Consider the following 25716-nt stretch of genomic DNA (forward strand, 5'->3'; position numbering starts at 1 on the left):
GGTGTAAGGAAGGTGTAAAAAAGTTGCAACATATTAAATTTATTTTACCATGGAATTTACTATAAGAAAAGAAGATAAGCTGGTTACCTGTCAAGAGTAATGAATAAAAGATGGTTAGCCACAATGGTCTGTTGGGATGCTCACAATGTTAAAAGAATGAAGGCTTTCAGCCTGTAGGATAGACCATCTGTGGCAAATTTATGGAAGGATATAGACAATAGTTTTACAGAATGAATAAGCATGTATTGGTCGTTATCTACATCATTGGACAGATCATCTAAATTGATGAGATCACATATTTACTTGATGACATGCATATATGTAAAATATTAGTCTAACTAATGAATACATGCAATTTGGTTGACATTAAATATTTGTATCTCATAAAGATAATAATAAATTTGCTAAGGATTTATTTCCAAATCTGTAATTTTTGTTACAAATAAGCTTTAAGGAAATAGTTTAAAAAGAAAGGTAAAATTTGCAAATAAAAAAACCAACATCATAGAAAACAAAGTTATTATATTTAGACTTAATTTCCTTTAAGGCCAACTCAATAAAGGACTAGTTTTTCATAAGTCTATAGAAAAAAAGCAGAAAATTTACTAGCCTTTGCAACCAAAAAAACATGTCTCATAATCTGAGGTAACATAATTTTTAATTTGAAAAGCCAGTAGCTTTAAAAAAATATCTTTTAGAAAAACAACTTCCAATAGCCATAGGACCAGCAACAGCCTGAGGGGGGAGAACCCAATCTTTTTTCCCGTCTTGTTTATCATAGAATTTTAACTTTTCTGTCTGGCAGATTCGATTCTGGGCACCAACTCTTTGGAACAAATTCTTAGTTAAGTAGCTAGGACCCTTAAGCTCCTCTGTCTTTAAATTCATTTATCTTGTCCAGGAGCAAGGGCCTCCCTGTCAGATACCTAACCCTAATTTATGATGATTTATGTTTTCTATATGTTCTGATTTTCATCTCTGAGACCCTGACTAGCTCTGGTTATTATGTAAGGTTTATTATTCCTTCAGCAACTACTAAAACCTGACTGTCCAAGTCATCTTAGAAGTAGTTAGGATAAAGACTCATAAATTCTCAAGGTAAGTGAGATAATCAGTGTCTGGGCATACATTTCTCAGTATACTCTGGTTTCTTTGACCTTGGAAGACTTCCACTCACAGGTTGTTGTTTTGTGGTGGTGTTTTTTTCATGGCCTTGGGTGGTGGGAGGAGAGGGAAAGGGAGGCCCAGAGAGACAGAATGAGAGAGAAAGAGAAAGAAAGAGGAACATGTGGAAAAAGAAAATGAGGAGGAGAATCATGGAAGATAATTAACAGATTAATTACGAGTATTCAGGTATTCATCAGAGTAAGACTGATACCTGCTGAGGCTGCAGATGGTACAGTTTGTTGGATCTGGAGTCAGGAAGATCGGAGTTTTCAGTCACTTCAAATACTTACTAGCTATCTGATTCTTGCAAGTCACTTAAATTCCATCAGCCTCAATTTCCTCATATATATAATGGAGATGTAAACAGCACCTATCTCCCAGGATTGTTATGAGGATCAAATGAGATAATATATAAAGCACTTTGTAAACCTTAAATAGAAACACTAGCTATTAAATCATTGGAAACATTTCTGATGATCAGAGACACCTCTCTCAGCTGGTTAAACCAGCTTACACCTGCTATTTTTTAAGTGTAACAGAAAGAAGCAGAGAATGGGATAAGAAACCCTATACATCAACTGAACTTAAAATATGGGATTTTTATCTGGGATATTTTGAACTTTTTCTTTTATTTTCCTTTTGAGGAGGTCTGATTTCTTCTTTTGATGATTTTGAATTTTGAACTAATTTTTAGTTTCCTTATTTTCAGAGTCTTTCCTATAATGTGATTTAGGAGAGCTCGATGATGTGTTTGGGGTTTGGCACCAAGTGATAAGATGGGAGGTTTAGGCACCAGATATTGGGGTTTGGTCATGTGAAGAATTCACAATGCCATTCTGTTTGGCAAAAAGTAGGTTTATTTAGGAGAAGAGGTTTACAGAAAAAAGAAAAAGATAAAATAGATACCAGGAATGGTAAATAGGAAATAGAGTTGGAAGAGCTTATAGTTAGTGAGGAAGGGGCTTTAACAATTAATGGAAAGGACAAGTTCTCTAGTGGAATTCACAATTAACTAGGAGAAAGGAAATAAACAAAGAAAGGGGGAAAAAATAATCCCTTCCCTCAAGGATTTTATATTCTAATGGAAGAGACATCACATATATGAATAGATATATAAGAGGCTTATAGAGTAGAGAGAAAGTAATTTTGGAGGAAAAAGCTTTAGCAGCTGGGGATATAGGGGATATAGGGATATAGGAGATCTTTCCATAGAAGATATTTTAATTGTCTTTTTAAATTTTCATTTTTAAAAAGATGAAGATACATTTTCTCTCCTCACTCTCTTCCTACTAAAAAAGTAAGAAAAACACAATCCCCTGCTACAAACCATATAGTCAATCAAAACAAATTCCCACACTGACCATTTTAAGAAATGTCTGTCTGTACTCTTAAGAGGTCCACTTTGAGATGAGATGGCAGGTAGTTTGCTTTTATTATGAATCCTCTGGAATCATGATTGGTCATTGTGTTGATGAGAGTTCTGAAAACTTCCAAAGTTGATTGTCTTGACACTTAACTATGAAAGAAACCAGGGATATTAAGATTTGGCAATGGGAGAATTTCAAGTATGGGAGATAAAGGTACTGAGATAAGAGATGATGCTTACTGAACAGAAAATAGGCTTGCAAAGTCTTTGTTCAGACTTCTGCCCTCAATAATGATGCAAACTCAGGAAGAGAAAATAGAACAAAATCCCAAAGCAGAAACATGTTAGTAGACCAATTCAGAATTCAAGATGGAGACTACTTTTAAAGACAACTTTTCATAAGGAGCAAGACAATTCTGATTTATAGATGTCTACAAAAAGGGATGGTCCATTGTATCTCAGCTCCTGCCTCACTGCTGTATGACAGAGGAAGAAGATCAGAGGTAAACGGCTACTTAAAAACTACATGCTGACTAGCAGATCCATCCCAGAAAACAAGCCAGCAATGGAGTCAATCTGCACAAATTTTAATAATAGAATGTGTGGAGGAAGAATAAAGTGTAAGAAAGCTGGAAATGTAGTAAAGTACAGCGATTTATACCAAAAGATCTTATATTTGATCCTGAAAGTAATAGGAAACCAGTGGGGCTTATGTACTAGAGAGTTGAGCTATATGGAAGTTAGATTGAAGTAGAGAGAAAAGAGTCAGGGAAGACCAATTGGAAGACTATTACCATAATCCAGACAAGAAATGGTAAGAGCTTGAATTAGAATTGGGAAGTTTTCATTAGTTGAAACTTTCCAGTGGGAAAAACATTCTCCTACATTACATATATCAGGGACCAAATTAAGAAGCTTCAGAACAGGTCCCATGGGATCTAGGAGAATCAATAGAAGCATGGACTAGGTATATAACAGTATTTCAATAGACTGTATCAGACTGGCTTTTGAATGTGTCTGATCTCTAAGAATAGAACTCTGTAATCACATAGGAGAGTTTGAAAAAGCTAGAATTGTACTATGAACTTGGCCAAAAGCTGTGATGGCATTTTCTAAGTTTAGCAATGCCATTCAGCAGGGAATGAATATCTTGTATATATAGTGCATGTTGATACCCTACTCTTTTATTTTTAAATTTCTTTTTTATCCTGAACTTGAACAAAGAAAATTATATATATATATATATGAGATGGTAAACTATTAAATGGTTCAAGTTTTTTAGTGCATAATAAATGTAAGATGGCAGTAACAAAAACTCTTTTATATCCTCTAATGAATTTCATTCTCTTTTGTGATTTAAATTTAGAACTTAAACCCCCAAATCTCTCCTACACATTCCCATATGTATGGAACACAAAAAATTTCTACATAAAACCATGAATCTTCATTTGACTACTTTTCCCCCCTCAATGTTATTGTATTTTTCTAATTACATGTAAAGACAGTTCTAAACATTCATTTTTGTAAGATTTTATGTTCCAGTTTTTTTCTTCTTCCCTAACTGAAACAGCAAGCAATCTGATAGAGGAAGACAGGGAACTAGAAATTGAGTGGATGGCTATCAGTTGAGAATCGCTGAATAAGTTATGATATATGAATGTAATGGAATATTATTATTTTATAAGAAAAGGGTGACTTCAGAAAAGCCTGGAAAAACTCACATAAAGTGATGCTGAGTGAATAGAACAAGTGAACAATGTACACAGTACAGCAAGATTATGTGATGATCAACTGTGATAGATTTAGCTTTTCTCAGCAATGCAGTAATTCAAGAAAATTTCAGTTGCCTTGGGATGGAAAATACCACCCACATTCAGAGAAAAAACTATAGAGATTGAATGTGGATCAAAGCATAGCATCTTCACCTTTTTGTTGTTATTTGTTTGCTTGATTTTTTCCCATTTGATCTGATTTTTTTTTGTATAGCATAATTAATATGGAAATATGTTTAAAAGAATTGTACATGTTTAACCTACATAGGATTATTTGCTGTTTTGGAGAAGGGTAGGAAGGAAGAAAAATTTAGAAAACAAGGTTTTTCAAAGGTGTAGAAAACTATCTTTGTTTATATTTGGAAAAATAGAAGACTATTAAAGTAATTTTGCTGATTTATTAAGAAAAAAAGAAAAAAGAAAGAAAAATACTGTGGATTTGGTTGAGACTTTTCTTTTTCAGAGATGATCAGTGGAGTCTTTCTATTTTTTCCCTTTGGTTCTAAAAGATATAGGTTGGTATTGGTTTTTTGAAATAAGATTGTTTAGGCTTTTTAAAAAATTATACTTTTATGGTATCCAATGATTCTTAAATTATCTGTGCTGGAGCCACTGATTTCTATTTGGTCTGCTCCAGTGTTCTGAGGGTCCTAAGGCTTGTACCAATTTCTCTTTAAAGCTGATTGTTCTCTTTACAATTTTTCTTCCAAAGGTTTCATTTCATTTTTCAAAAAATACCTTTTTTCAAGGTATTTATACAGACCTAATGGAAAATCCATTTTTTCCCCTTTGAATTTCTGTTTGAAGTTATTAGAATTCTCTCCTACTTGAAGATTTCTATATTTATAATATTTCTTCATACTGGTCAGTGTTGTTTCAATTAACTCAATTTTTTAGCTTTGGAGCTTAATGCCAGAAGCATAAAATCCTACCTGCTGTGTTTTTGGATTGGGGGGGGGGAGGTTCCTGTTACAACTACTTTTGTATATATGGGTTTTTTCCTTTGTCTTTGATTTCTTTGGAAATATATGTGCAATGAAGAAAAAAATGTACTGTCTGTTTTAAGCCTTTCAGAAACAATTTAACTGTTTTAATATCATTCTAAATCTAAACATTGCTATCTTAGAGAAAGAAAAATATTCAAATTTACATAATTCCCACATGCCTTTAGATGTCTTTCTAACAGAAGATCATTTCAGGTAACATATATAAGAATACTGACTGAGAAAAAGGTCACAGTATGTTAAAAATCATTTGGGTTAACATTCTACTCTTCTTATTAGGTCACTAATCACTTAATTTTCTTCTAAAATTACTCAGATCCTTTTTCTACCATTCCCCAGCAATGATACTTAACAATACCCTAATCTTGTCAGAAAGAGGAAACAATGATTTTAAGTATTGTTAAGTCTGTATTTTATACAATTTTGAACAATATGAAATTAGAATTAATATAAATTATAAAATAATAGTAAGTCACAATAGCCAAAGTTAAATTAATATGATATGTGCAAGGTAGTCAAGAATTTTAACACACTATTATTATTTTATCAGGTTTACTTGCCTACCTTTGAGTGTGAGTGTGAATGAGACATGCTACTAAGTATCACATTAGCAACAGTTGCGTTGGTTTTTTTTTTTTTTTTTCTTAAAAGTCCTTGAAGAAATGGACAGGATGACTTCTTCAGATGGAAACATTGCCAAAACAAAAAGAAGAGCTTATTCCTACATTAGAATAAAAATTTGAGGTAGATAAGTAGTACAAACATAATCTGGTCTCCACTTATTCTTCCAGGCTTCTAACACCCTATGTTTAACTACAGTAGCTTCCTGGCTATTTCTTGAACAATCTCCCAACTCTGGACATTTACATTTGCTCTTCTCCTTGCCTTGATATGCCCTTTTTCCTTATCTCTGCTTCTTCTTCTTCTCCTTGGTTTTGCTGAGGCAATAGGGGTTAAGCGACTTGCCCACGGTCACACAGCTAGGAAGTATTAAGTGTCTGAGGTCAGATTTGAACTCAAGTCCTCCTGACTTCAGGGCTGTTGCTTCATCCACTGCACCACCTAGCTGCCCCTTATCTCTGCTCCTTGTTTCCCTTTAGCACCAGATAAACATCTTACTTTTTATAGAAAGTCTTTTCCAATCACCCTTTATTTATTCTAGTGCTATCTCTCTGTTGATAATTTCTAAATTATCTGATATACTTTATGTATACATAATTATATTTTGTCAACCCTCATTATACTATCAACTATTTATGAATGGGGACTGTCTTTTGTCTTTCTGAATCCCCAGTGCTTAATATAGTATCTGGAACATGGTAGGTATCTTAATATGTTAACTGACTGATAGTGAACTAGTGACAATGATTGTCATAGTAACTTTAATATATCACAAGATGACAGAATGCCTGAATTGAGAGTTCAGAATATTATAAAATATGCAGGCGTAAAGTAAAACAAAATAGCAAAGTTACTTTAGCTTTTTGTGGTCTACATAAAAAAGAAAAATAAGACTATGATAGAAATGGAGCAAGTTTTAGCTGCGTACATTTGAAGATTGCAAATAAAAAGTATATTACTTTTAGCAGAGCAGCCATTTAGACAAAAGCTTCTAATTTATGCAAGATAGTAGGGGGAAAAGGAAATTCAGTAGACAGAGAAGAAACTTTTGGTGCACTAGTTGGAAAAATCTAGGGCAAGTGAAAATGTAACAACTAAGCATCCTGATTTTTAAAAATAATATAATTAATATTTTATTTTTCCTAATTACATGTAAAAGCAATTATTTTAAAAAACTTTTAAATTCCAAATTCACCCTTCCCTCTTCATTAAGAATGCAAGCAATTTGATAAATGATCATTTATACTTGTGCAGCCATACAAAACATATTTCCATATTAGTCATGTTGTAAAAGAAAACATAGACAAAAAGCCCCAAAAACAACAAAAAAGAAAGTTTGGAAAGAGTGTGCTTCAAATTGCATTTAGACTCTAAGTAGTTCTTTCTCTGAAGAAGGAATAGCATTTATCATCATAAATCCTTCAGATTTGTCTTATACCATTGTATTACTAAGAACACTTTAAATTATTCACTATTGATCATTGTACAATAAAGCTGTTACTATATAAAATGTTCTCCTTGTTCTGAACATTTCACTTTGTCACTCCATGCAAGTTTTCCCACATTTTTCTGAGAGCATCCTGCTCATCATTTCTTAAAGAACAATAGCATTCTAATACAATAATACACCATGTCTTGCTCATCTACTCTCTAATTGATGGGCCTCCCCTCAATTTCTAATTCTTTGCTACCACTAAAAGAGCTGCTACAATAATTTGTGTTATATATGTGTGTGTGTGTTTCATTTTATTTTGCTTTTAAGGAACTATATTAATTTAAATCAAAGATGACAATTGTCCTTTGCAGCTGTTTTGAACACCTTTCTTCAATATTTCAAGAATATCAGACTCAATTGTACAGATTCAACTCACAACACCTCCACAACTTGGTAGGTGATCTCTGAGAGTGATTTAGTTTAGTTAAAAAGTTTGTCACTGGCCACATTTTTTCAATGGACCTCTGGGTTTGTCAGACTACATCAATGTATTCTGTACTTTCTAGCTCAGTTAGCTGTCAAAACTTATGTTTTATTGGCTGTGACTTTGAAAACCCAAGCCTCACATGTTTTATTATTTCTTGATGACTCATGGAATCATTAGCTTTCACTTGTCCAATTCTAATTTTTAAGGAATTATTTTTTTAGTAAGCTTTTATACCTTCTTTTCCATTTGGCTAATTATACTTTTAAAGATATCCCTTTCTTACAGATTTTTATGCCTTTAACCATTTGCCTTATTTTGTTTTTAAGGTGTTATTTTCTTATGTGTATATTTCTCTCTGTGTGTGTTTTCTTTAACAAGCTGTTACTTTTTTCATTGTTTTCTTACATTCAGTGGTCATTCCATTTCCCAATTTTTTGTCTACCTTTCTTACTTGCTTTTTAAAATTTTTGATCTCTTCTAGAAATTCTTTTTTGGGCCTAAGACCAATTCACATTTTTCTTTAAAGTTTTGGATGCAACAGTTTTGACTTTGGTGCCTTCTTCTGAGTTTGTGTTTAATCTTCCCTGTTACCATATTAACTTTTTATGGTCATGTTCTTTTTTTGTTCTTTGCTCATTTTTCTAGCCTATTTCTAGCCTTTTAATTTGATGTTAAATTTGGGCTGTGCTCCTATGGTAAAGGGGACACCGTCCCAAGTTTTAGTTTTTTTGTAGTTTTCAGTGATAGTTGTAAGGGTCTGTAAATTTTCAATTCTTCTAAGGTGATATGATTTAAGAAGAAGTTTATTTAGTATTCTAGATTGTATTCTGGTCTGTGAGCAAATACAAGCACGCTTTTCTGCTCTGGACTTATGACCAGTTTCCCTACTCCTTTTCAACTGAAAGCTTGGTGGCTACAGAGGGGCCTCGGTACCTTGGACTGAGACTTGGGACCATGACCCAAATCTGCATTATGTAAAAAATATCATGTACTCAGTGCCAGCAAAAGAATCCCTGTAATAACCTTCTGACCAACTGCCTGACACCCTTACTATTTGTAATCTGAAAACTCTGGAAATTGTGCTGCTATGACTGATTCAGTGGTCCCCAAGGCTTATTCCTGGTTTACTGGGATAAAGTGCTAAACTATGTTTCACACTCATTCTGGTATGAAAAACCTTTTCTGCCAATCTTCTTATTTGTCTTGAGCTGAAAAATTGTTTTACCCCATTCTTTTTTTTTTTTTAATTTTTATTTAATAGCCTTTTATTTACAGGTTATATGCATGGGTAACTTTACAGCATTAACAATTGCCAAACCTCTTGTTCCAATTTTTCACCTCTTACCCCCCACCCCCTCCCCCAGATGGCAGGATAACCAGTAGATGTTAAATACATTAAAATATAAATTAGATACACAATAAGTATACATGACCAAACCGTTATTTTGCTGTACAAAAAGAATCAGACTCTGAAATATTGTACAATTAGCTTGTGAAGGAAATCAAAAATGCAGGTGGGCATAAATATAGGGATTGGGAATTCAATGTAATGGTTTTTAGTCATCTCCCAGAGTTCTTTTTCTGGGCATAGCTGGTTCAGTTCATTACTGCTCCATTGGAAATGATTTGGTTGATCTCATTGCTGAGGATGGCCAGGTCCATCAGAACTGGTCATCATATAGTATTGTTGTTGAAGTATATAATGATCTCCTGGTCCTGCTCATTTCACTCAGCATCAGTTCGTGTAAGTCCCTCCAGGCCTTTCTGAAATCATCCTGTTGGTCATTTCTTACAGAACAATAATATTCCATAATATTCATATACCACAATTTATTCAGCCATTCTCCAACTGATGGGCATCCACTCAGTTTCCAGTTTCTAGCCACTACAAAGAGGGTTGCCACAAACATTTGTGCACATACAGGTCCTTTTCCCTTCTTTATAATCTCTTTGGGATATAAGCCCAGTAGTAACACTGCTGGATCAAAGGGTATGCACAGTTTAATAACTTTTTGAGCATAGTTCCAAATTGCTCTCCAGAATGGATGGTTTTGTTCAGTTTTACCCCATTCTTTCATGGGTTCTACTGCTCCAGATTTTCTTTTTTTTGGAATCATTATTTGGAGTTGTTTGAAGAGGATTTAAGGAAGAGCTCAGATGAGTCTCCACTTTATCTCTGTAATCTTGGCTCTTTCTCCTAAATATCCTGATATTTAAGAAAACAATCAAAGAAGACAAACATATTAATAAACACATTTTAATGTGTTTGAAATGGGCTTATTCTGGAAAAGGATCCCTTCATGAACTTGAACTTATGTTCAAAAGAACCCCCCAAACTCAACTTGAATTTAAAGTATTTAAAAATCAAGTACTTTATACTTGTACTAAAAGGGATTGGTTCTAGATCATGTAACCTGTAATGGAAAAACTTCCAAAACAAAATGAACTGGTGGTCAATGGTATCATCCCCCAATAGTGATAACAAAAAAGGACACACAAATTGTATATACACAACTGGACCTGTACCAAAGGAATTAACCTGAATTGGTACAGCATAACAAGAATTTTTCAGTATTGAATATTTGGAGTAAATAAAGTCCCATTCCTAAGGCAGGGGAGAGAGTTTTAATCTGTCAGTTTAAGAACATAATTCAAGGCATCTCAAAGGCACCTGCCTTTTCAGTACCTAACGGAGAAAATAACTGAAGACATGAATTACATAGAAGCACTGATAATCCCCTGTATTGGCTATCACATTTTCAAATAGTTTTGCAATTTGGGTTACCCACTTTTTGAACTTGAAACTTATAAGATTCTTCTTTTTAGATGAGTGGATATAAGGGGGCAAACTATCCTTCTGACTACGCCAAATGTAATGGACCAGATCTGTTTTACCCTAATGCTAAATGTAGGAAGGAATACTCACTGAGAGAATACTGAGATATCAAAGAAAGAGAGGCACATACTAGCTTGGTTATTAATAGGTTTTAATAGGGTTGTTTAGATTAATTGAGTTGTTTAAAAGAGTTTGCTCACAAAAAGCCAGTTTTCCTGGGTGGCCCAGGACAAAGCTACATCATGGATCCCCACACCAATCCCACTCCAGATCAGGTATTATTTAAAAAAAAAAAAAAAAAAAAAAAGAAGAAGAAGAAGAAGAAGGCATAGTGCCAGGATGGCTCAGGGTTATGATTTTAAAAATTTATGGTTCAGATTCATATCTATAATGAAATACTTAAGAAGAAAATGATGGATGTTTTATTGATTTATAAAAAAGGCAAATGCCTAGGGAATTCGCAGCAACAGCAACAATAGCTAATAAGCCCTAATACTGATATAATTAGAACAATACTAATGTAAACGTAAAAAGTAGTAGAAAACATCACCAATTCAGGGCAGTACCAACTCCTGAGGCTCAGCTGGGAGATTCTGGATGTCAGGTCTCAAGATTCCCAATGGGAAAGTTCCAGGTAGAAAATTTTCACCATGGGTGAAATTCCCAAGTTAGTACAGTATCATGGTCATTTAAATATTAAATATTTGCAGAAACTTGGCCAAGTTTCTGCAAAACATTTGAAGGGAACAATTGGGAGGTCGGCCAACCTCCTAATTTACAATATTTTCTGGCTTACAGCCCACCTTACTGTTCCTCAATTCTCGGGATATAATCTGATTGGTATTCAAATATGTTTCTTTAGAGGGGCAGATATATTCTTTAGGCAAGGAGTCACCTAGAAGATATATCAGTTTACATGTTGGGCCTGTGCAGAGACATGGAAGAACATCTAATACATATTAACCACTCATTTGTCCTTAAGTTCTTACATATAGATAGTATAGGTCATTGAAACCTTAGGGATAAATTTAGTATATATATTTTTCATTCAGAGGAACATATAACAATTGCATATATATAAAATATGACAAGAACAGTAGCAAAAACTAATAAAGGGTTAGCTAATGCAGAAAAAATATCTTTGTGCAGAAGGAGATTTAAACAAAAAGACATACCAATGATGATTAGTATCAGATATTACTAAATGAGAGGCCTCCATTAATTTTCTAGCAATTACATGAGTTTGATATTCATTAAGAACTCTTTGATTAACATAACAGTTGCCATAATTTATGAGAAATGAGAATAGAGATCAAAGGTTCTAGATATAAATATACATAGGGTAGAGGCAATGGTTTGGGTACCCAAGACAATAACATTATCCACTGTGTCAGGGGAAAAATAGAAATCATCACCCTGCCAGTGGAGAAAACGTACGTTCTATACACAACTAGCAAAGGGGGCAATTTACCCTACAGAATTTAACTTGGTTTGATCATTGAACACTAAACAAATATACTGGACATACATCATATAAAATAGAAAAATTAGATACTGGATATAGAGTAAGATCACAGAGATTAAAGGAATGGTTTCGCAGACAGGGCTCCATCTGCTGCATGACCATTTAGCAGACAAGTTCATAATCAAAATTTGTGCAATCAACTAAAGCATGAGTAACATTTAAATCTACATAGCATCCATTAATTTGAGACAGAGCAAAATTTAAAAAAAAACACAAAGGGAATAAGATGGAAGGTGTACACATCACTCGAGCAGATCTGATTTCATAATGTGTTATCATGCTTATGCATCAAATCCTATCACACTTACTTCCTCAATCACTCAATGTCCTGTGGCATATGATCTTAAAACACCTTACACCATAACCATACATATGCCTTGTGTTAACATCCTCTGTGCGTTTACCTAAACTAATCTATTTATTTAGCGCTATACCAATCAGACTCCCAAAAAACTATTTTAATGACCTAGAAAAAATAACAACAAAGTTCATATGGAAAAACAAAAGGTCAAGAATTTCAAGGAATTAATGAAAAAAAAATCAAATGATGGTGGCTTAGCTGTACCAGATCTAAAACTATACTATAGAGCAGCAGTTACCAAAACTATTTGGTATTGGCTAAGGAATAGATTAGTTGATCAGTGGAATAGATTAGGTTCAAGGGATAAAACAGTCAACAAATATAGCAACCTAGTCTTTGACAAACCCAAAGATCCCAGCTTTTGGGATAAGAACTTACTGTTTGATAAAAATTGCTGGGAAAATTGGAAACTAATATGGCAGAAACTAGGCATTGATCCATACTTAAGCACTAACACCAAGATAAGGTCAAAATGGGTTCATGACCTAGGCATAAAGAATGAAATTATTAATAAATTAGAGGAACATAGGATAGTTTACCTCTCAGACCTGTGGAAGGGAAGGTTTTATGACCAAAGCAGAACTAGAGATCATTACTGATCACAAAATAGAAAATTTCGATTATACCAAACTGAAAAGTTTTTGTACAAACAAAACTAATGCAGACAAGATTAGAAGGGAAGCAATAAACTGGGAAAATATTTTTACAGTCAAAGGTTCTGATAAAGGCCTCATTTCCAAAATATATAGAGAATTAACTCTAATTTATAAAAATCAAGCCATTCTCCAATTGAAAAATGGTCAAAGGATATGAACAGACAATTCTCAGATGAAGAAATTGAAACTATTTCTAGTCATATGAAAAGATGCTCCAAGTCATTATTAATCAGAGAAATGCAAATTAAGACAACTCTAAGATACCACTACACACCTGTCAGATTGGCTAAGATGACAGGAAAAAATAATGATGATTGTTGGAGGGGATGTGGGAAAACTGGGACATTGATTCATTGTTGGTGGAGTTGTGAACGAATCCAACCATTTTGGAGAGTAGTTTGGAACTATGCTCAAAAGTTATCAAACTGTGCATACCCTTTGATCCAGCAGTGTTACTACTGGGATTATATCCCAAAGAGATTATAAAGAAGGAAAGGGACCTGTATGTGCACGAATGTTTGTGGCAGCCCTTTTGTAGTGGCTAGAAACTGGAAACTGAATGGATGTCCATCAGTTGGAGAATGGCTGAATAAATTGTGGTATATAGAAAATTATGGAATATTACTGTTCTGTAAGAAATGACCAACAGGATGATTTCAGAAAGGCCTGGAGAGACTTACACGAACTGATGCTAAGTGAAATGAGCAGGACCAGGAGATCATTATATACTTCAACAACAATACTAGATGATGACCAGTCCTGATGGATCAGGCCATCCTCAGCAACGAGATCAACCAAATCATTTCTAATGGAGCAGTAATGAACTGAACTAGCTATACCCAGAAAAAGAACTCTGGGAGATGACTAAAAACCACTACATTGAATTCCCAGTCCCTATATTTATGCACACCTGCATCTTTGATTTCCTTCACAAGCTAATTGTACAATAATTCAGAGTCTGATTCTTTTTGTACAGCAAAATAATGTTGTGGTCATGTATATTTATTGTGTATCTAAGTTATATTTTAATATATTTAACATCTACTGGTCATCCTGCCATTTAGGGGAGGGGGTGGGGGGTGGGGTAAGAGGTGAAAAATTGGAACAAGAGGTTTGGCAATTGTTAATGCTGTAAAGTTACCCATGTATATATATCCTGTAAATTAAAGGCTATTAAATTAAAAAAAAAAACATCCTCTGTGCGTTTTCTTTTTGTATTGGACTATACATATTTTATAGGGAGCACTTTGTCCAACTGAACAATAAGGACATGTTAATATCAAGTTAAAGACTGGCTAGTGTGGAGGCAATAAAGATTTGTAGGCACTGTTCTTGGTAATCAAGAATGCATTGGTGTGGGCAGCCATCTTGCATTTATGGCCAAAGGTTGAGCCATATCCCACCAGCACTGCACAGTTTGCTAGACAGGATCTCAAGGTCCACCAAACTCACTATGTCCAAACCAGTTTATGCCCCACTAAGGAGGGTGGGGCTCTCTTTCTGTTAAAGGATTGAAGGAGAGGAAAAACTAATAAATGTAGTATATATTTCTGCATATTTTGAGTTACATTAACACAACTTTTGGGTACTCTCACTAAAGAGATAACATATCACCAGAGCATTAGTGCAGATTAGAAAGAGGCCTGGGGAAATTCTATTTATAAGTATTTCCTGTTTACTGTTATTTATAATCCATTGTGAACAATTCTGGAGAGCAATCAGAATAATGTTTTGTTGTCCAGATGGAAATGAAAAAGGGAAGGGTTTTCAGTAATGTGAGATGTTAACCATGGTTTGCATGGTCAGATTTATAGGGAATTGACGTTGAAGTACTGCTTGTATGGGGGAGCACTGTTTTCCATATTATGGCCTCATTGATAGATATAGTCCAGTTAACTATTACAAGCATTATTTGGAAGTCAATTGTAGGTATCTTATTGCTGGCCTTGAGGAGCACCTCTTCATCTTAATTGTACACGGTTATGAGCTGAAAGCAGCTGTACCTCCTGGGACCAGGAATAGTTAATTTAAGCAGTCACCAACATTCACAGCCCTGCAAAACATTTTATTCACATAGAAAGACATGGATTAATAGGACATCATATAAAAGCATAACAGATTAATACAATGTTATTTTTTCCCTCGGCCACAATTTCTGTGACTTTTGGTCTGTCAGTAGATTTATTTACTCCTGACTCACACTTTGGAACTTACTTTCATATCAATGGAACCAAAGCTTCTGGTCCTTGATTCAGAAGACTCAGGCCTTAGCCCATTCAGTATTCAAACAAGGGATGATAACTAATGGTGCAATTCTTTTCCCTTCAACAGGATAAGGTTCAGGACCTAAATTTTGCAACAATTTTAGGTTTGGATACAATACATGGGAAACCCCTTCAGAATCAAGTGTGTCCAGTTTATCGTTAACTCTTGCTCAATTCTACTTCCAAAAGTAGATGGTAGTGGTGACCAGAGTTTCCCACACTCTTGCTATCAGGGACAGTCTATGTTGAACCAAACATAACCATATGTTATGATGTTTCCTTTTTAATTGTGTTTAGAGGCTGGATTGGCTAGGCACTTTATTTAGCTCTTCCATTTTTGGCTTCTAGATCCCTATTCCTAGCTCTGAGAGTCAGCTGGTTGGAAATACAAAGCTGCCCCTTATAATCTAGATTTTCTGTTGCGCCCTCAGCATTTCTTACAAAGAGCTTAGAAAGAGGGCCTTACTACAACTATTCCCTTCCCGCAGAAACAGAAATCTGACAGATCTCTCAACAGTTCTTCCAAGGCTTCACTGAATGTCAATATAAAAGACATGGGTAAGATGGTCACCTATCCCACTCCCAACAACAAGGCAAACATAGAGGATGTCACTAAGGAGCTGCACTGCCAACTGTGCCACGAGTGGTTCACTAAGCCTGTTATGCTGACCTGTAGCCACAACTTCTGTAAAGCGTGCATTGAGAAATCATGGAGGCATCATCAGAAAACAGTGTGTCCCGAGTGTCTCATACCATGCCAGAACAAGAACTTTATTCCCAACACAGTGCTAGAGAGGCTGGTGTTGAGACTCAAAGATATGCCTCTGACCCAAGCTCAGCCTCAGTGCCCGGAACATGGTGAGAACCTGAAGCTGTTCAACAAGCAAGAAGGGAAGCTGGCTTGCTTCCAGTGTAAGGACATTCGACATTCCCAAGAATTTATGCAGATAAACGAAGCTGTTCAGATCTACACGGTAGGTAAGCCCCACACCATGAAACACCCCTAGAGAAAAACTGACAGACACGTTATATAGTGGGTCCTGACACATTCCCTTCCCCTCCTCCTCTGACCCTGACTTTTATAGAATTAATCCAAACAAGCACTAAACTGCCAAGTGCTCAAAAAATACAAACCATTATAAAAGCTCTCCTCCTTGGATCTACTCATGCCAATGTAGCGGCTCTGGTATATTCCCACTAGTGAGAAGCAGGCATTTATTCATTACCATTATTCCTGCTACTCTCCCCAGAATTCAAGGAAGGAGTAAGACCTATTGTGAGGATGGGAGTAGGGATGCAGTAAGGAACTATTACACTAAAAATCTTCCCTCTTTTGCTGCTTTTTTCACTTATTCCTAATTTTATGAAAGGCCTATGGTTGGTAATTTTACACACTGTATTGGGCATTAAGGTGATATTCTCCTGTAGCCCCCTTTTCTCTCAAACTTGTTGGAGAATAACCCCATCTGATGCTCCCAGGGAAAGCTGACCACCAAACAAACTCAGGTGGAAGCAAGCCTAAAGGAATTGCAGAGATTAAAAGGCGTGCAAGAGGAGGCAATCTGTGCTCATAAGGTAAGGCACTGTGTGATGGGACAAGACTTGGACATAATATCCTAGATTCCATGGGATAGTGTTAATGTTAGTAGGAAAGTTGGGGCATTGTACATCTTCCTTCCACTTAGATCATCCTAAGGGCTAGATGAGAGGATTGGGAAATTGAGATGGATTAGAAACTAGGGTATGAGTATAGGAATCTCTTAGACTAAGATTAGAGTAAGATTCCCTGATAGCTTTTGGACAATATCAAACAATTGGATCTTTCACTTGATATGGTTACTGCTATGATTATTTGGATATAGGGATTTATTAGATATATTGGATATATTCTCTAAATATTCTTTTATATAGAGTGAAAAATTCCTTCCTTCCCTCTGGTACAATTTTCAAGCTGTAGATCATCTAAGACCTCTGTAGTTGTTCTTTCAGCAAATGAACTAAATTTTACTTGGGCCTTACTATGAGCAAACAGATGCCATGTAAAGTAAAGAAAACAAAAATGAATAATAAGTGGTATCTTCAAGGAGCTTGCAATGTAGTCACAGACACTTTATGATTTGCACAGCATTTTTCTTACAATAATCTTAGAGATACTATGAGAATTCTTATCATCTGTGTTATTTTTGTTGCTCTTCAATTATTTCAGTTATGTCTGACTCATGACCCCTTTGGGGTTTTCTTAGTAAAGATACTGGAGTGGTTTGCCATTTCCTTCTCTAGTTCATTTTACAAATGAGGAAACTGAGGCAAACAGGGTTAAATGACTTGCCCAGGATCACATAGTTATAAGTGTTTGAAGCCAGATTTGAACTTTGGAAGGAGTCTTTCTGACTCTACACTGCACACTGTTATCCACTGTACCACTTAGCTGCTCATTCTATATTATACTATACTATTAATACAAATGCCAAAATCACTAGACTATAAAGTAGAATTGATAAGAGCTGTAGGAGAGATACAAAGTGCTGCACTTGCTAGCTTCTCCCTCTTCTCTTTGTATTCCCAAGCTTCTCCAAAGAGAGACAGTCTAGTTTTCCTGTTTTACACTCTCCAACCCTGCTTCTATGACCTCTCATTTTCAGTTGGGCTGCCAGATAATGAATTAGATGTCACAATTAATTGTTAGGAATTTGGCAGTATGTTTGCTCCACAACAACATACAGTTTAAGGGAATACACAAGAGAGACTGTTTTCTTCACTGAACATTTTAGGACAGAAAGTCTATCTTTAGTTCTTAGCATCTGAAAAAAAGGAATATGGTGATAAGTAGAAAAGAGAAACAATAGATGGCAACAATAATACCCACAGAACAACTAAAGAATTTTTAAAACCATCTCTCAGTTCAGTTATTGTCACCTCTGGATGATTTCTGATCTCTAGCCTCTTCTGCAATTGAAAAAGAGATAGTACTTTTCAATTCCTGTCTTCCAAATCAGGATGATTTTTTTTAGGATCACTGAGTTGGGGATAGCAGGACTTCCTAGAGCTTCCCCGTTACCCCAAACTGCCCACATGTAATACCCACATAACCAAGCAGGAGACAACATGGAGCAGAAAGTATGCTGGTTCTTATGTCAGGACAATCTTGACACAAATGTGACCTTAAACAAGTCACTTAACATCCTTGGGGCTGTTTCCTAGCCTATACAAGAAAGAGGCTGCTAGATCCTGGTCACTGGGGTGACTTCTAGCTTTAAGTCTCTAATCTTCTAGGGAGACCTATGTCTTTCATTTGCTCTGAAAGATGGATTGTAGAAGCTAAAAGAAACCTCAGAAGTTGTGTGGTCCAATATTTTCACTTTGCAGATGAGGAAACTAAGGTCTAGTCTCAATGAATTTCCCAAGGTTATATAGCCACAGCAGTAAGCAATAGTTTGACTAATTTTGTTTTGTGTTCCGGAAGTTGTCTGAATGTTGGGGGTAAGGGGCCTCATCCCCAAACACTAGTCTCAGTAATTACCATGTCTGTGATGGAGGTTTCAGGAAAACAAGCTACTTCTGCAGCAAAACATTTCCCTGGAGTTTTTAAAGCTGCATCAGTTCCTGCACAACAAGGAGAAGGAACTTCTGGATGAGCTTCTGGAGATGGGGAAAAAACTGGATGAAGACATGGAAAGAAGTCTGAACCAGCTACAGGAACAATGTGTCCTAGCTAAGGAAATGTTGGTGGACATCCAAGTCCAAATGGAACAGCATAATCCTTTCGACTTTCTTAGCGTAAGACTCACTAGATAAGTAGCAAAAATTGAGAACCTAAAGGGGTTGCCAAATTGAGGGAAACAAAACAAGCCTGACTAAGGTGATTGGGGCTCATATATTTGTGAGTGTTTATGTTTGTACTGTTCCTCTTGAAATGAGAGCTTCTAACTGGTGTTTTTTGATAGCATGTACTATGGTAATAGTAAATAAATCCAACAGCCTGATTCTTCCTTTACATAAGGAAGATTGAACTAGTTTGAATATGTGGGGCAGGAACAATCAATATAAATATATGTAGGAAACAGTTATTTCTCACTTGAGCGATGGTAGGCAGATTACCCCAATACATATTAGTTGCGCTGCCCCAAAAGCCTTTGTGATGTGAGGCATGTTGAGATCTAGTAGAGGTAGAGCACACTTTTGTGATTTTGGCATCATCAACATTATCTAACACTTAACTATGGGTGAGATATCATGTTAAGTGCTTTATAATTATCTCATAGAATACTCACAAAAATTCTGGGAGGTAGGTGCTATTCCCATGTTACTAATGAGGAAACTGAGGCAAACAGAGTCACACAGATAGTAAGTGTGTAAGGCTAGATTTTCATTCAGGTCTTCCTAACTTCAGATCCAGAGCTCTATCTACTCTACCATCTAATTGGGGGGGGGGGGAGGGAGGGAAAGAGTAGTTTAGTAAATTAACCATTATACCGTTTATTTATTTAATGGTAAGTTTTATCTCAGTGGTAAATATGAAACCGATTAGTTCTCAACATAGTCACAGGTGAGGTCTAATTAAAATTTCTGCTCTTTTCTTTTTTTAAGGGAAAATATCAAATGATTTAAGATAGACTTTATAGGTAAAAAAAAAAAAAATCAAAGAATCCTAGACAACTCCATAAAGATCAAGCCTCCCTCAATTCACTAAAATAACCACAACAGTAGCTGTATAATTTACTAGAAGAAAAGCAAGGTGCTGTTACTTCTTTTATAACCAAGCCAGTATTCTGCTAACACCTAGTTATAAAGATGGGAAATTCTAACATTTATAATAATGTTAAATGTATTGATTTATAACTTTTATTATTATTTTTGTTTAAACAAGTTTTGTATACTTGTTCTTAATCCCCATACAAATCAGGATGCACCAAATTGAACTTCACAGTTCCTACTCATTCGCCACTGCTTGAAGTAGAGAATGGATAAAAACAAATGTCCTTTGAACTTGTCAGTCAATACAAGTCATATTTTTAACTCTAGGAGGGATTATCCTGTGCCTAGTGTCCTTGTAATGACTCTTACCCATCAACCAACCAATTTAATAAATCAACAAATATTTATTAAATAACTTTATGTGCCAGGCACAATCCAAGATGTTGGAGATATAACTGTCAAGTAGCTTATATTGTAACCAGAAGACAACAAATACCTATAATAAATATATACAGAATAGATATGAAGAGGAAAATACAAATAAACACAAGGAGAGAAAAGAAATTAATGGGGGATCAAGAAAGTTGGGGAATCATGTAAAAAGGGGATTCTATGAGATTGAAGTGAGAATAAAATACACTTCAGGCACAGGAAAGGCTAATTTGGCTGGACTATAGAGAAGAAATAATCTACAAAAATCTGAAAATATAGTTTGGTATCAGATCATGGAAAGTTTTGAAAGCTAAACAGTTTATATGTTATTCTAGAGGCCATAGGGGGCCACTGAACTTGATTGGATAGAGAAGTGTCACAGTCAGATTTATGCTTAAAGGCTCATTTTAGGGAGCAGTTAGAGAATGAACTAGAGTGAAGGGATTCTTGAGGGAAAGAATAACAAATAGAAAGCTAAGAGTTGACAAAGGCCACTACTACTAAAGTAGTGGATGTGTGAGCAAAGAGAAGAGTTTGAATGTAAGAGTTGTTGAGATAGAAATGTTAAGATTTAGCAGCACTGGATACATGAAATGAGGGAGAGTGAGGAGTCAAGGATAATACTAATGCTACAAATATTGGTAACTAGAAGAATGAGAGTAGCTTTGATAGAAAGAAATAAGGTAATATGGAAGAGGGATAGGGTTGGTGGAAGATGATGAGTTCTGTTTTGAAAAGGTTGACTTTGAGATGTCTCCAGGACATACTGTTTGGAACATCCAGTAGGTTGTTAATGAATTGGTAAAGAGAAGGAACTTGGGGGCTAGACACATTGGCAAAGTGATGATAAACCCATGGAAGGTGATGAAGTCACCAGAAGAGAGAGTGTAGGTAAATAAAGGGGACCAAGACAGTGCCTTCAGAAATACCCATAATTGGGGGATTAGATGTTAATGATAAAATAGCAAAGACGACTAAGGAATGTCAAACAGGTAGGAGAACCATTAAAAACCCAGAGACAATAATCAGGTGAAGAGAATGGTCAATCAGTATCAAATGTAGTAGATAGGTCAAGAAAGATGGGACTAGTTCCTGGTAATAAAAGGTTTCTAAAGTCTGTTTGAATTATTTCTTTGAGTATATTGCTAACTGAGGGAACTTTCAAAGGGAAACTAATTAATTGTTTCCCCATATGCATTGAGCAGCTGGCAATTCTCATGAAACAGGTTAAACTTCTAGGTCAGACTAGAAAATAACACATGTTTCTGGAACAGGAAGAGTTTATGAAAGTCATAAAAAGCATAAGTGGGAATGGGATGGCTATTTTTATTTCTTAAACAGAGGCTTACATGACCAAATTCAGGTGATGGCCAATATTACCAACAGAAATGCAGCTGATATCTGTCTCTCTTTTTCTCTCCTAGGACATTAAAGCCTTCTTGGGTAGGTAAGTATTACTTTTTAGTATTCTTTTTGTTTTTACCTGGGTCTTTGATGACTATCTAAGAAGAGGTGATTTGTGTTCCCTTGCAGCTTGGAGAAAGGAATTGAAGTATTAACCCCCAGAGACTTCAATTCCAGGGATCTGAGCCTGGGCAAGTTCAAGGGCCCTATCCAGTACATGACATGGAAAGAAATGCAAGCCATTCTCTGTCCAGGTACCATGGGAATGTGGCTTTTTTTTCCCGGGGGCAATTAATCTCTTATCTACCTGGGGTATTCTGTAAGCTCCTACAATTTATTCAGCCATTCTCCAATTTATTCAGCCAATTTTTAGATACCTGCTGTTTTCAACATCTTGTTACAACAAAAAATGCTGTTATAAACACACACATTTGTGTATACATATATGTGTGTATGTATTAATATATGTATATTTGGAACTTTTCTTTGGCCTTATTGGGATAGATGAGCCAAATGGTCTGCATAGTTCATTGACTTTTTTGTACTTCAGAATGGTTGGATCAATTCACAACTCCCTCACTGATGATAATTTAGTTCATTTGTCTTCTTGTAATCCTTCCAACACTTACCAATTTGTCTTTTACAAAGTTGATTGGTTTGAGGATAGACCTCTGAGGTGATTTAATTTGTATTTCTCTATTACTGATTTGAAATATTCCTTCATAAAGTTGTTGAGAGCTGCAATTCTTCTTTTCCAAGCTGCCTATTCATATCTGTGGATAACTTATTTATTGGGAAATGTCTCTAGTTCATATATAATGTTTGTATAATTGTTGCTTTAAGTCTGTTTCCTGTCTCCAGTCTCATGGCTCCTTTCTCAGCAGGAATCAGGCTTTCATTCTCTTCCCCTCATCAGGAGAGAAGTGGTTACTTTGGGGTCCCTGTACTTTTTTAAAATCTGGTTCCTGTATATACCAGCCCAGTTTACTTTCAGGCTCCAGAGGTAACAGTGTGACTCCCTATCCATGCTCAGTAAACTCTGGAAACAAGCATTCAGGTAGTATCCCACTATCTGATCCTACCAACTATAAATGTTGTCAACCAGCTCCAAAGCAGTGCCATTTTTGTGTGGTTTTGATGATAGGGCAAAATGAGGAACTTACAAGGCACTAAACATTTAACAAAATTAGAATTTTATTTTGTTTCAACACAGCAAGGATATGCAATAAAGTGGCATTTAGCTTTTCTGAAGGTGGCTCCCCACTCCAGACTCCATCTGGAAGCATATCTGCTCAGTCATTAAGATATAGTGACTTGTGGAGGTCTTGAGCACCCACTAAGTTCAGAGGCAGTGACTTTGTGAATTTGGGACTTTTTATGCCCCCAGACTAGGAAGCTAAATCAGGATATGTTTTCCTACCACAAATTGTAATTGTACATTTTTTCATGTATAATCACCTCTAACCCTTATTTGGTTAAAAATTCTCTCCCTAGGCGTAGCTGTGAATAGTAACTGTAATTTGTTGCCACTAATTTGATATTACATTACATATAACATTACAGTTACATGTAAAACAATTAGCATTTGTTTTTAAAACTTTGCATTCTAGATTCCCTTCCTTCCTCCCCTTCTCCTTTGAGAAGGAACATGTGAAGTTATACAAAACATTTTCATAAGTCATTTTGTGAAAGAAAACTTAGATCTCCACCTTGTTATTCCCCCCAAACCCTCAAAAATAATAAAGTTTAAATTGAAAAGTATGCTTCAATCTGTATTCAGACACAGCCAATTCTTTCTTTGAGTATGCATAGCATTTCTCATCATAAGTCCTTTAGAGTAGAGGGATGAAAAGGTTTGGGAGAATCATTGTGAAGAATGGGATAGTGAGTTGAAAAGAGAGATATAGTAATACCATAATAGTTTTTTTTGGCTCATTTTTCCAGAAAACTTTTTGACATCAGATTTGAATCTAGAGGCTGAGCTCTTTGCATATTTGAAAGGAAGATCTGGACTGGTCTTTTTGTTGCTTTCTTAAGGATACTGTGTAGTATCCCTATCTCAGGGATAGCTCAGATTGTAGATCTATAAGCTTTTAGTGCTCCCAAAAATAATTAATAAAAAATATTTAGTACTTACCAGCCATGAAGTTAGAAGGATTCGAGTTCAAATTTGACCTCAGACACTTAACAGTTTCTGGCTGTGTGACCCTGCGCAAATTACTTAATCCCAATTGCCTCAGGAAAAAAAAAAATCTTTGTTACTCTCAAATGCCAAAGATTTGTTATGGAACCCACTCAATGTTTATATGCCCTTGGAAGAGTGAATGAATACACCTGAGAGTTGAAATCAACTTTGGTTAATAAGTTATGGGGGATATGACTGATCATTCAGTGTTAGTCAAAGACTTATTTATATCCATATCATCTCACCTAGGGCAATCTAAACAAAAGAGGGAATCCACTTTTACCCAAACCTAACTGAGTAAAACCCAATTGGCTAGAATCCATCAATTCACCTAATTAAAATTTCCTTATCTTTTGATCAGATCTGAGTTTTCCAGTTGTTTAGTTTTATGTCATTATGAGCTTTTCACTTCAAAGGCTGTCTGAATAACCTAGAAGAGCCTATTTCTAATTGAGGAATTCAATAGTCCTAACTCAATAACTGGCTATTATTAATATGGGAGAAAAAATAATTTCGGTCAAGGGGCAAGGTCTGATTACTACCTTCCTCCTTCCTCAGCCCTCCCTCCTTTATGGTTTTTATTTGGCGATTTTATTTTGGGATTTCTTTTAGGAGATGATCAGTAGATTCTTCCAATTTCTATTTGGCCTTCTTGTTCCAAGATATCTGGGCAATTTTCCTTTAATTTATTGAAATATGATGTTTAGGTCTTTAAAATTTTTTTTCCTCTATATTTCACATTTTTCTATTTTTCATTCATTTTAATTTTATTGCTTCTTGATATCTCATAAAAAATTTTTTTTCCTTTAAAACTTTTTCTTTAACTCTTCTAGGAATTTTTGTTGGGCTTTTGTCTAATCTGAAGTTTTCTTTGAGGCTTTGCAAATGTTTTCAAGTCAATGTCTTCTAACATTTTTTATGATCAGGTTTTATTATTATTATTATTTTGTTCTATTTGCTCATTTCCCCATTATATTTCTTGACTTTGGACTTCTTGGTAAAATTGGGCCCTGTTGGGGAGAGAGAAGCAGTGAGGAATATGTAACTAGAGCCTCTGTCTTTTATGAGCTTCTGATGTTTTTACAACTCTGTAGACATTTTAAAGTTTACAGAGCTTTCAAAGTGATGTAATTCAGGGAAAGGTCTGATCATTTTGCCCTCCTGGCCTGTATTCTGGTCCTTCCACAGCTAGGGTGCCTGCTGCCTTGTGACTATGGCTATTCCTCTCTGCTTTGGAATTGTGTGTAAAGAATGACATAGCAGCTAAATGGCATCTGATCCTGCACTAGTTTAGGGATCCAGTGAGATCCCTTTCTAATCATGTATTCAGTTAACTTTCCACTTCCAGAAGCTTGTCTGCTGCTGCTGCTGCCACCTTACAGCCCAAAGCTGTACATGCACCACTGTGCCATGCTCCCAGCTAGCTCTCAACCCAGCGTCTGAATTATTAAGCTCCTTCTGTATTATTAAGCTCCATGGGCTGGAAAGATGACTCACTCTGGATTT

General features: G+C 35.5%; 1 protein-coding gene across 4 annotated transcripts in view; it reads left to right on the forward strand.

Annotated features, from left to right (window-relative positions):
• Positions 1-25716, forward strand: part of TRIM69 (tripartite motif containing 69) — a 41631-nt gene that overhangs the window by 2627 nt on the left and 13288 nt on the right. For 2 of the 4 annotated variants that reach the window (XM_003756065.4, XM_031952226.1), the window contains exons 2-6: positions 15983-16468; positions 16974-17069; positions 19038-19271; positions 22046-22068; positions 22155-22279. In XM_003756065.4, coding sequence (XP_003756113.1) covers positions 15983-16468; positions 16974-17069; positions 19038-19271; positions 22046-22068; positions 22155-22279 — 964 coding nt within the window. The remainder of the gene's footprint in view (positions 1-15982; positions 16469-16973; positions 17070-19037; positions 19272-22045; positions 22069-22154; positions 22280-25716) is intronic. The other 2 variants (XM_012546493.3, XM_031952228.1) reach the window with 2 other exon arrangements.

This window comes from Sarcophilus harrisii, chromosome 2 (genome assembly GCF_902635505.1).
Source record: "Sarcophilus harrisii chromosome 2, mSarHar1.11, whole genome shotgun sequence".
NCBI classification, from domain to species: domain Eukaryota; kingdom Metazoa; phylum Chordata; class Mammalia; order Dasyuromorphia; family Dasyuridae; genus Sarcophilus; species Sarcophilus harrisii.